This window comes from Oncorhynchus kisutch, linkage group LG18, assembly GCF_002021735.2.
Source record: "Oncorhynchus kisutch isolate 150728-3 linkage group LG18, Okis_V2, whole genome shotgun sequence".
Taxonomy (NCBI): Eukaryota; Metazoa; Chordata; class Actinopteri; order Salmoniformes; family Salmonidae; genus Oncorhynchus; species Oncorhynchus kisutch.
The window spans coordinates 38,775,273-38,787,913 of NC_034191.2; the positions used below are offsets into that span (position 1 = coordinate 38,775,273).

Genomic DNA, 12,641 nt, shown 5'->3' on the forward strand with positions numbered 1-12,641 from the left:
CCACAACGTTTGCCTAATGAACTCACCCCTGTCCTATGGTTGTGTTTGTCTGTTGGTTTATTGTCAGTCCGTCCGACAGTGGGAGGGCATACCTGTGTGTTTGTTCTGCCGCTGGCTGGTGCCGGGCGCCGAGGAAGGGGAGGAGCCATTTCCCCGAGGCAGGAAGACGGCGGCGCCCTTCACAGTCAGGAAGCTGTCGCTGATGCTGATTGGAGAGAGAAAACAGGGTCACAGAGGGGCCAGAGAATGAGGCTAACAGAATGTTCCGGGCTAGAGGTTCACACACACACAGAGCTTCATTCTTCACAAGTCAGTCTGAAGAGCAACAACAACAACAACAACAACGTGGTCCAGGCGCTAGCTACAACCCGGTGTAACTACATGTAATAAACAGACAGAGCCACGTGCACTCCAGCACAGAACACAATGTTCCCCTCTGGCCAGGCCACATCCCCTTAACAGCTGGGGGCTGAGGGTCAGTTAGAGCCCCCCTCTGCACAACTGGCTCAGATGGAACTCCCGCTGTGGGAGTTCATGTGCGGGATCACTCCTCTGTGGTACCACATAATCACGTTAACTATAGTACACAGCACACCATCACCACACTAGAACAAGAGGAGAGGTCACGCGATCTACAGGGGTTACTAGCTGATGGAGATGGTGTGTGTGTACAGACACGAGTGTGTAGCTTACATCTCCACAGCACAAAACATATTCTCACATGGTGGCACACTGACCTTAACTCATATCAGAGGGCGAGGAGACCTACTGAAGACTGTCAGGTGACTGATACATTGACCCCATACAGGCCTAGGCTACCATTGACCCCATACAGGCCTAGGTTACCATTGACCCCATACAGGCCTAGGCTACCATTGACCCCATACAGGCCTAGGCTACCATTGACCCCATACAGGCCTAGGCTACCATTGACCCCACACAGGCCTAGGCTACCATTGACCCCATACAGGCCTAGGCTACCATTGACCCCACACAGGCCTAGGCTACCATTGACCCCACACAGGCCTAGGCTACCATTGTGCCTTATTGACCCCCATGTGAAGTGTGTCTTGATTGTGAGCTGCTACTATGCTAAGCCCTACGAAATGATCCATACAGCCAGCCTCATCTTGCGTGGATGATTGGGAGGCATAGAGTCAGTACCGTCCGTCGGTCTTTGTCCTCCCTCACAGACAGACACAGGATGGGGAAATGAGCAACGATGAGACGAATAGCAGAAGAATGGGGGTGGCGTGGCAGAGAGAGGCTGTGCAATCTGAGGAGGACACGCCTTGACCACAAATAGAAAGAAAACAAAGAGAATAAAATAAAACTTGGCCCGGGTTGAGCTCACTTCCCATCCTGACCCATTCACCCCTGACCCAGCAGTTTCCTCATACTTCACCATCTCTCACGCGGCCTTCACACCGCTATGTTTCACACAAACTTTTCTCCCCACCTGTACAGCTGTATCTAACCATGTCTGAACCACGGGGTGTAGCACATGCAAGCCCGGGGCAGGAAAGAGGAGCAGAGCCGTATCTCGCGTGGTGTGTACAGTGCGTGCGTTTGTGTGCACGCGACAGAGTTAGAAGGCAAGAGAGGGGGTTAAGCATTCACCTTGTGTTTTCCACTACGGGACACCTGAAAACGATGAGTAGCCTATCAGAATCAGACAGACAGCACCACAGGCAGCAGCGGCAGACAGGACAGAGCTCCAGCAGGAAGCGGCACAATGTCAAGTGTAATACAACACTGACCCCTCAGCGAAGAGCTTTGCACCTCCCGCCGGCGTAGGAATCCAAAACTAGGTAGCCAGACATACATCACTGTCAAGTGGATCTTTACTGTTGCTACAAAATACATTTGTTCTTTAAAATTACTACAAATAAAATAACTCAAATTAAATGACTATACAATGACTAGACTGCCTTGATCAGCCACTGTAATTCACATTCAAATGAAGCACGGGAAATGGATCTTTACTGTGTAAGATAAACCCAACAGTCGGATCAGTAGACAAAAAGGGGGCATTGTTGTCCACTAACTATCTAGAACACTCCGTGTAACTGGTTCCAATGTGAAATATTATCCACACCTCAACTGATGAGGCTACGGCTGATCATTTCCCCAATGTAGTTAGAAACTCATACACGGTCCGTCGTAAATATTTCAGAACTATTCTGACTATGCTAGAGTGTTCTGAATCACCACTATGCCTGCGTGTCCCAAACGGCACCCCAATCCTGAAATAGTGCACTACTTTTGACCAGAGCCCTATGGGTTCAGCCCCTAACAGTGGAAATAATGAGTGTGGCTGTATGATGGTAGAAAGAGAGCCACTCTAGACTAGAGCAGCTTTGGCCCCGATTCATGTCTACGGGTAGCAGGAGCGGGCATTGAGGCAGAGGGCAACACTCATCTTTCAGCATGCAGCACAGGGCAGTACTTGTTAGGGCACAGACACAAATCACCACTATGTGAGAGGCCCTTCTCTGATAGCCTAGCACCCCACTCTCCTCCTACGCCCAGAAAGACATATGTGTGTGTGTGTGTGTGTGTGTGTGTGTGTGTGTGACTGACATCCCCCCCCCCCTCCCCCCTCCCCTCCCATATTAGTCCCACTAACTAGGAGAGAGATAAATATAGGCCCAGGCTGCAGAGGCCTGGCTGCCATGGCCAGCGCTGCTCAAGGCTTTATGAGTTCAGGCCAGAAAGATAGGGGCTGTGGTGGTGCGAGTGTGAGAGAGAGTGTGAGAGAGAGTGAGGGGTGGATAGAGGGGCTGCATTCTAGCACTTCCACAGGTACAGATTAGGCAATGAGAGACAGGTGCCCGCACTCACTCATACAGAGATGTGAATTAGCGAGCTGTTTTTAAAATACAGAGCAAGAGTAGCCTAACGGACGAGGGGAGATAATTATGCCAGAGACCCTGAGAGAGAAGCAGACAGGGAAAGAGACAAAAAAAGCAAGACTAAAGAAGCTGACTCAACCGGAGTGTGTTTCTAGGGCTGGATTGAAGTCTAGAGTCCCAGTTTCCTAGTAAGTGCCGTCGGGCGTGGGACTAATTCCAGTAAACAGACCTAGCTTCCTCATAGGGCTGCATCGCAGGGACAGAGGTATTCAAGTTAAAGGCCCCAGGACTATTCTGAGAGTAGGAAATCACTCATCTACCACCACACCTACATCAAACTCCAATCCACTGGAATGAAGGTGGGGTCCCATCAGCGCTGAGACATTAAAAAGCAGCCTGTGTGCAAATCAAAGAGTGCATCCCAAATGGCACCCTATTCCCAACTAGGGGTGTGAACAGTTAAAAACATTGGGATCATTACCATTTACAAAGAAACCCAAACCGAAAAAAACAGTGCATTTATCACTAACAAAGCTCATTCATTATCAAAGGTTTATTATTATTATTATTATTATTATTATTATTATTATTATTATTATATAATATATATATATATATTTTTTTACAAATACCTAACGCAACAATGATGTAATGTTACTAGGAGGAGAAAGGCATCTTTCAAATGACTTCCCATGGTTATAAAGCACTCTGCACGTCGTCGTTAACAGTTGGAAGCGTGGCAGAGAGTGAGACAGGGAAGTAACAGCAGCGAAGTTCTGTATGGCTTTACTTTGATAAATGTTAAATGAAAAAGGCGGTTAAATAAACACAGCGGAATTGCGCTACAGTGGCAGTGCGGGTGCCATGCTTAACCATCTGGAAAGGAGGCACCGCGAGACCCCAACCCGTTTCTGGCGAGAAAAATCAGTGCTGATTACAGAAATGATTTCAGTTGATACGTAGACATGGTCAACGGTAGAGGATGTCCTCTTCACTGGCCTGATAGCATATCTAGAACAAAGACTACAAGAAGCCATGTCGAAGAACCCCGACTGCCTGGATGGAGAACTTTTACAATGCAAGTATAAAGCACAAGCATACGTCACTGCAACGAGCCACCACATCGATGAGAAGTGGGACATGGAGTCCCATGTGCTGACAACTGAGAAAATAGAGGGATATGGCAGAGAAGGTAAAACGGCATAAACTACCAGCAGTAAGGTGCACACCATCTGGTAAGTAGCCAGGATTGTGGTAAATTGAACTGCACTGCCCCCTAGAGGTTACACACAGGATCCTATCTGAATTGTGAATCCACGGCATTAAATTTTTTTTCTTATTGTTTAAAACTATAGAATATTGCAGTTTAAACGTTCAAAACACTTGTCACATCCCCATTCCCTACATAGTGCTACTAGTAGCATCGTCATGGTAATGTCTCACTAGACTGCTGCTGAACCAGACATGTAAAACATCTAATTAACATCAATGTCTCCTGTTCTGTTTAGTGTTGTTCCTATATTATGGACCACTAACTAATGACACAATCACACCTTAAATCTGGCTTCCCTGTATGGCTGCCAATCTTTACACCCCCCCTTAAATCTGGCTTCCCTGTATGGCTGCCAATCTTTACACACCCCCTTAAATCTGGCCTCCCTGTATGGCTGCCAATCTTTGCACACCCCCTTAAAATCGTTCAGATTTCAGGTTTCCAGCAAGTATCCAAACACTGTAAACCTACAATTAGCCCAGCCCATTGTTAAACATTAAAGTCTTGCTGACACACAGGCATTCCTCTGGCTATTTATAGAACGGTTAGACACTAACAAAATCAGTTTGTAAATCAAAACCCATTGATTTTCTGGATTGTTTGGTTTGACAGAGATATCGAGAAAAGGAAACCATGACGCCATCATATAGCCTATAGGTGGTGGTTTACCTACCCCGACAAGGCTAAGAGAAAACATCCTAAAACCCGGCCAAAGTTTTCCTCCAAAACACGGAAGTTAGCTTTCTTACATCTGGTGCCATTTATGGCGTACAAGTGCCTATGCGGGACAGTGAGAGTGTACAGTACTTGTGTTTCAAATGAAGACAAACAAAGTCTAGGCTCTTCAAATGACTAACTAGTCCAGACCATATAACAACGATGACAGCCCTCGTCATACACACAAGTGAACTAGTGAGTGAGGAAATAAACTCAGCAAAAAAAGAAACACCCCCTTTTCAGGACCCTGTCTTTCAAAGATAATTTGTAAAAATCCAAATAACTTCACAGATCTTCATTGTAAAGGGTTTAAACAATGTTTATTCAATGAACTATAAACAATTAATGAACATGCACCTGTGGAACGGTCATTAAGACACTAACAGCTTACAGACGATAGGCAATTAAGGTCACAGTTATGAAAACTTAGGACACTAAAGAGGCCTTTCTACAGACTCTGAATAACACCAAAAGAAAGATGCCCAGGGTCCTTGCTCATCTGCTTTAACATGCCTTAGGCATGCTGCAAGGAGGCACGAGGACTGCAGATGTGACCAGGGCAATAAATTGCAAAGCCCGTACTGTGAGATGCCTAAGACAGCGCTACAGGGAGACAGGACGGACAGCTGATCATCCTCGCAGTGGCAGACCACGTGTAACAACACCTGCACAGGATCGGTACAACACACCTGCGGGAAAGGTACAGGATGGCAACAACTGCCCAAGTTACACCAGGAACGCACAATCCCTCCACCAACGTCGCCTATGGGCACAAACCCACCGTCGCTGTACCAGACAGGATGGGCAAAAAGTGCTCGACTGACGAGTCGCGGTTTTGTCTCACCAGAGGGGATAGTCGGATTTGTGTTTATCGTTCGAAGGAATGAGAGTTACACCGAGGTCTGTACTCTGGAGCAGGATCGATTTGGAGATGGAGGGTCCGTCATGGTCTGGGGCGGTGTGTCACAGCATCATCGGACTGAGCTGGAGGTCTTTGCAGGCAATCTCATAGTTGTACGTTACAGGGAAGACATCCTCCTCCCTCATGTGGTACCCTTCCTGGAGGCTCATCCTGACATGACCCTCCAGTATGACAAAGCCACCAGCCATACTGCTCGTTCTGTACATGATTTCCTGCAAGACAGGAATGTCAGTGTTCTGCCATGGCCAGCAAAGAGGCCGGATCTTAATCCCATTAAGCATGTCTGGGACCTGTTGGATCGGAGGGTGAGGGGCAGGGCCATTCACCCCCAGAAATGTCCGGGAACTTGCAGGTGCCTTGGTGGAAGAGTGGGGTAACATCTCACAGCAAGAACTGGCACATCTGGTTCAGTCCATGAGGAGGAGATGCACTGCAGTACTTAATGCAGCTGGTGGCCACACCAGATACTGACTGTTACTTTTGATTTTGACCCCCCTTTGTTCAGGGACACATTACTCCTTTTCTGTTAGTCACATGTCTGTGGAACTTGCTCAGTTTATGTCGCAGTTGTTGAATCTTGTTATGTCCATACAAATATTTACACATGTTAAGTTTGCTGAAAATAAAAACGCAGTTGACAGTAAGAGGACGTGTTTTTTGTTGCTGAGTTTACAAAGCACCCACGCTACAGATAAGGCCCGCACTATCAGCAATGACATCTAATATCCCCCATAAACAAATAAGTCGTACTACTACCCATGTAGCGATGGAAACCAGTGCAGAGTTAGTAAATGGACAGCTGACAACACATTTGCATGTCTTCGTTCAGCACTCGTCAGAGCAAATGGTCAATCAATGCAAAACTCAGTCAGGAGCAACATCCGGGTTGCGTAACATCCAACATGGCCTAGACAGCCAGTCATTGTCACAGGGGAATGTGCTAAAAAATAAATTTAAAAAAGAAGTTAATTGCAGCTTTGATGGTGCGGTATTTTGCAACACAGATATGGCCTTTTTGATTCAAGCATATCACATTGGTTCGTCCAAAACACTGATCAAGTCTGTATTGATGAACTGCTACTGCCCTGAAACACACTGTAGATCTAGACTAAAACTCTGGAGCAAGGGTGTCTAGGCTAGTTCCAACATAGACACTTAACAGCACACTGTATAAAAACGTCAATTAATCTGATGGACTTCCTACACAACAAATACAACCCACTACCCACCCTTCACCCTACCTACCCTTCATCAGGTAGGCCATTTATCTGTATTCAAAGCACTCCACTTAACGGGTGAGTTCTAATCAGTCCTGTATTATGTTCACACCTGTTCTACATGGCAGCTATCAAATCATTCTCTGGCCGGCCACCTGGATCTGATGACTGGTCTCACACTGTATAAAAACAGAGGAACAAGTATGAACACCTCAGCCAATCAGCCCAGTTGGAATGGCTGAAAGCTTCAGAACAAAAAGCTTCAACTCAAAAACTCAGATAGATGGATGGGCTATAGAATATTCTCAGGACACATAATACAACAAATCAGCCAAAACATAATTGATAAGATATAAATATATATTGTATATATTTAAGCAGCACACAAAAAAAAATCAAAATGCCTGCCATACACCTGGGGAATCCAGTTTAGGGGCTTAGAGGACACAGAGGAAAGCCATACACCTGGGGAATCCAGTTTAGGGGCTTAGAGGACACAGAGGAAAGCCATACACCTGGGGAAGCCAGTTTAGGGGCTTAGAGGACACAGAGGAAAGCCATACACCTGGGGAATCCAGTTTAGGGGCTTAGAGGACACAGAGGAAAGCCATACACCTGGGGAAGCCAGTTTAGGGGCTTAGAGGAAAGCCATACACCTGGGGAAGCCAGTTTAGGGGACACAGAGGAAAGCCATACACCTGGGGAAGCCAGTTTAGGGGCTTAGAGGACACAGAGGAAAGCCATACACCTGGGGAAGCCAGTTTAGGGGCTTAGAGGACACAGGAAAGCCATACACCTGGGGAAGCCAGTTTAGGGGCTTAGAGGACACAGGAAAGCAATACACCTGGGGAAGCCAGTTTAGGGGCTTAGAGGACACAGAGGAAAGCCATACACCTGGGGAAGCCAGTTTAGGGGCTTAGAGGACACAGGAAAGCCATACACCTGGGGAAGCCAGTTTAGGGGCTTAGAGGACACAGGAAAGCCATATACCTGGGGAAGCCAGTTTAGGGGCTTAGAGGACACAGAGGAAAGCCATACAGCTGGGGAAGCCAGTTTAGGGGCTTAGAGGACACAGAGGAAAGCCATACACCTGGGGAAGCCAGTTTAGGGGCTTAGAGGACACAGAGGAAAGCCATACACCTGGGGAAGCCAGTTTAGGGGCTTAGAGGACACAGAGGAAAGCCATACACCTGGGGAATCCAGTTTAGGGGCTTAGAGGACACAGAGGAAAGCCATACACCTGGGGAATCCAGTTTAGGGGCTTAGAGGACACAGAGGAAAGCCATACACCTGGGGAAGCCAGTTTAGGGGCTTAGAGGACACAGAGGAAAGCCATACACCTGGGGAATCCAGTTTAGGGGCTTAGAGGACACAGAGGAAAGCCATACACCTGGGGAAGCCAGTTTAGGGGCTTAGAGGAAAGCCATACACCTGGGGAAGCCAGTTTAGGGGACACAGAGGAAAGCCATACACCTGGGGAAGCCAGTTTAGGGGCTTAGAGGACACAGAGGAAAGCCATACACCTGGGGAAGCCAGTTTAGGGGCTTAGAGGACACAGGAAAGCCATACACCTGGGGAAGCCAGTTTAGGGGCTTAGAGGACACAGGAAAGCAATACACCTGGGGAAGCCAGTTTAGGGGCTTAGAGGACACAGAGGAAAGCCATACACCTGGGGAAGCCAGTTTAGGGGCTTAGAGGACACAGGAAAGCCATACACCTGGGGAAGCCAGTTTAGGGGCTTAGAGGACACAGGAAAGCCATATACCTGGGGAAGCCAGTTTAGGGGCTTAGAGGACACAGAGGAAAGCCATACAGCTGGGGAAGCCAGTTTAGGGGCTTAGAGGACACAGAGGAAAGCCATACACCTGGGGAAGCCAGTTTAGGGGCTTAGAGGACACAGAGGAAAGCCATACACCTGGGGAAGCCAGTTTAGGGGCTTAGAGGACACATAGGAAAGCCATACACCTGGGGAAGCCAGTTTAGGGGCTTAGAGGACACAGAGGAAAGCCATACACCTGGGGAAGCCAGTTTAGGGGCTTAGAGGACACAGAGGAAAGCCATACACCTGGGGAAGCCAGTTTAGGGGCTTAGAGGAAAGCCATACACCTGGGGAAGCCAGTTTAGGGGCTTAGAGGAAAGCCATACACCTGGGGAAGCCAGTTTAGGGGACACAGAGGAAAGCCATACACCTGGGGAAGCCAGTTTAGGGGCTTAGAGGACACAGAGGAAAGCCATACACCTGGGGAAGCCAGTTTAGGGGCTTAGAGGACACAGAGGAAAGCCATACACCTGGGGAAGCCAGTTTAGGGGCTTAGAGGACACAGAGGAAAGCCATACACCTGGGGAAGCCAGTTTAGGGGCTTAGAGGAAAGCCATACACCTGGGGAAGCCAGTTTAGGGGCTTAGAGGAAAGCCATACACCTGGGGAAGCCAGTTTAGGGGACACAGAGGAAAGCCATACACCTGGGGAAGCCAGTTTAGGGGCTTAGAGGACACAGAGGAAAGCCATACACCTGGGGAAGCCAGTTTAGGGGCTTAGAGGACACAGGAAAGCCATACACCTGGGGAAGCCAGTTTAGGGGCTTAGAGGACACAGGAAAGCAATACACCTGGGGAAGCCAGTTTAGGGGCTTAGAGGACACAGAGGAAAGCCATACACCTGGGGAAGCCAGTTTAGGGGCTTAGAGGACACAGAGGAAAGCCATACAGCTGGGGAAGCCAGTTTAGGGGCTTAGAGGACACAGAGGAAAGCCATACACCTGGGGAAGCCAGTTTAGGGGCTTAGAGGACACAGAGGAAAGCCATACACCTGGGGAAGCCAGTTTAGGGGCTTAGAGGACACAGAGGAAAGCCATACACCTGGGGAAGCCAGTTTAGGGGCTTAGAGGACACAGAGGAAAGCCATACACCTGGGGAAGCCAGTTTAGGGGCTTAGAGGACACAGAGGAAAGCCATACACCTGGGGAAGCCAGTTTAGGGGCTTAGAGGACACAGAGGAAAGCCATACACCTGGGGAAGCCAGTTTAGGGGCTTAGAGGACACAGAGGAAAGCCATACACCTGGGGAAGCCAGTTTAGGGGCTTAGAGGAAAGCCATACACCTGGGGAAGCCAGTTTAGGGGCTTAGAGGAAAGCCATACACCTGGGGAAGCCAGTTTAGGGGACACAGAGGAAAGCCATACACCTGGGGAAGCCAGTTTAGGGGCTTAGAGGACACAGAGGAAAGCCATACACCTGGGGAAGCCAGTTTAGGGGCTTAGAGGACACAGGAAAGCCATACACCTGGGGAAGCCAGTTTAGGGGCTTAGAGGACACAGGAAAGCAATACACCTGGGGAAGCCAGTTTAGGGGCTTAGAGGACACAGAGGAAAGCCATACACCTGGGGAAGCCAGTTTAGGGGCTTAGAGGACACAGAGGAAAGCCATACAGCTGGGGAAGCCAGTTTAGGGGCTTAGAGGACACAGAGGAAAGCCATACACCTGGGGAAGCCAGTTTAGGGGCTTAGAGGACACAGAGGAAAGCCATACACCTGGGGAAGCCAGTTTAGGGGCTTAGAGGACACAGAGGAAAGCCATACACCTGGGGAAGCCAGTTTAGGGGCTTAGAGGACACAGAGGAAATCCATACACCTGGGGAAGCCAGTTTAGGGGCTTAGAGGAAAGCCATACACCTGGGGAAGCCAGTTTAGGGGACACAGAGGAAAGCCATACACCTGGGGAAGCCAGTTTAGGGGCTTAGAGGACACAGAGGAAAGCCATACACCTGGGGAAGCCAGTTTAGGGTCTTAGAGGACACAGAGGAAAGCCATACACCTGGGGAAGCCAGTTTAGGGGCTTAGAGGACACAGAGGAAAGCCATACACCTGGGGAAGCCAGTTTAGGGGCTTAGAGGACACAGAGGAAAGCCATACACCTGGGGAAGCCAGTTTAGGGGCTTAGAGGACACAGGAAAGCCATACACCTGGGGAAGCCAGTTTAGGGGCTTAGAGGACACAGGAAAGCCATACACCTGGGGAAGCCAGTTTAGGGGCTTAGAGGACACAGAGGAAAGCCATACACCTGGGGAAGCCAGTTTAGGGGCTTAAAGGACACAGAGGAAAGCCATACACCTGGGGAAGCCAGTTTAGGGGCTTAGAGGAAAGCCATACACCTGGGGAAGCCAGTTTAGGGGACACAGAGGAAAGCCATACACCTGGGGAAGCCAGTTTAGGGGCTTAGAGGACACAGAGGAAAGCCATACACCTGGGGAAACCAGTTTAGGGGCTTAGAGGACACAGGAAAGCCATACACCTGGGGAAGCCAGTTTAGGGGCTTAGAGGACACAGGAAAGCAATACACCTGGGGAAGCCAGTTTAGGGGCTTAGAGGACACAGAGGAAAGCCATACACCTGGGGAAGCCAGTTTAGGGGCTTAGAGGACACAGGAAAGCCATACACCTGGGGAAGCCAGTTTAGGGGCTTAGAGGACACAGGAAAGCCATACACCTGGGGAAGCCAGTTTAGGGGCTTAGAGGACACAGAGGAAAGCCATACAACTGGGGAAGACAGTTTAGGGGCTTAGAGGACACAGAGGAAAGCCATACACCTGGGGAAGCCAGTTTAGGGGCTTAGAGGACACAGAGGAAAGCCATACACCTGGGGAAGCCAGTTTAGGGGCTTAGAGGACACAGAGGAAAGCCATACACCTGGGGAAGCCAGTTTAGGGGCTTAGAGGAAAGCCATACACCTGGGGAAGCCAGTTTAGGGGACACAGAGGAAAGCCATACACCTGGGGAAGCCAGTTTAGGGGCTTAGAGGACACAGAGGAAAGCCATACACCTGGGGAAGCCAGTTTAGGGGCTTAGAGGACACAGGAAAGCCATACACCTGGGGAAGCCAGTTTAGGGGCTTAGAGGACACAGAGGAAAGCCATACACCTGGGGAAGCCAGTTTAGGGGCTTAGAGGAAAGCCATACACCTGGGGAAGCCAGTTTAGGGGCTTAGAGGAAAGCCATACACCTGGGGAAGCCAGTTTAGGGGACACAGAGGAAAGCCATACACCTGGGGAAGCCAGTTTAGGGGCTTAGAGGACACAGGAAAGCCATACACCTGGGGAAGCCAGTTTAGGGGCTTAGAGGAAAGCCATACACCTGGGGAAGCCAGTTTAGGGGACACAGAGGAAAGCCATACACCTGGGGAAGCCAGTTTAGGGGCTTAGAGGACACAGAGGAAAGCCATACACCTGGGGAAGCCAGTTTAGGGGCTTAGAGGACACAGAGGAAAGCCATACACCTGGGGAAGCCAGTTTAGGGGCTTAGAGGACACAGAGGAAAGCCATACACCTGGGGAAGCCAGTTTAGGGGCTTAGAGGACACAGGAAAGCCATACACCTGGGGAAGCCAGTTTAGGGGCTTAGAGGACACAGGAAAGCAATACACCTGGGGAAGCCAGTTTAGGGGCTTAGAGGACACAGAGGAAAGCCATACACCTGGGGAAGCCAGTTTAGGGGCTTAGAGGACACAGGAAAGCCATACACCTGGGGAAGCCAGTTTAGGGGCTTAGAGGACACAGGAAAGCCATACACCTGGGGAAGCCAGTTTAGGGGCTTAGAGGACACAGAGGAAAGCCATACACCTGGGGAAGCCAGTTTAGGGGCTTAGAGGACACAGAGGAAAGCCAT

General features: G+C 49.4%; 1 protein-coding gene across 2 annotated transcripts in view; it reads right to left on the bottom strand.

Annotated features, from left to right (window-relative positions):
• The window catches only part of LOC109908966 (uncharacterized), a 48,688-nt gene that overhangs the window by 9,928 nt on the left and 26,119 nt on the right, over positions 1-12,641 (bottom strand). For both annotated transcript variants that reach the window (XM_020507789.2, XM_020507788.2), the window contains one exon: positions 93-205. In XM_020507789.2, coding sequence (XP_020363378.1) covers positions 93-205 — 113 coding nt within the window. The remainder of the gene's footprint in view (positions 1-92; positions 206-12,641) is intronic.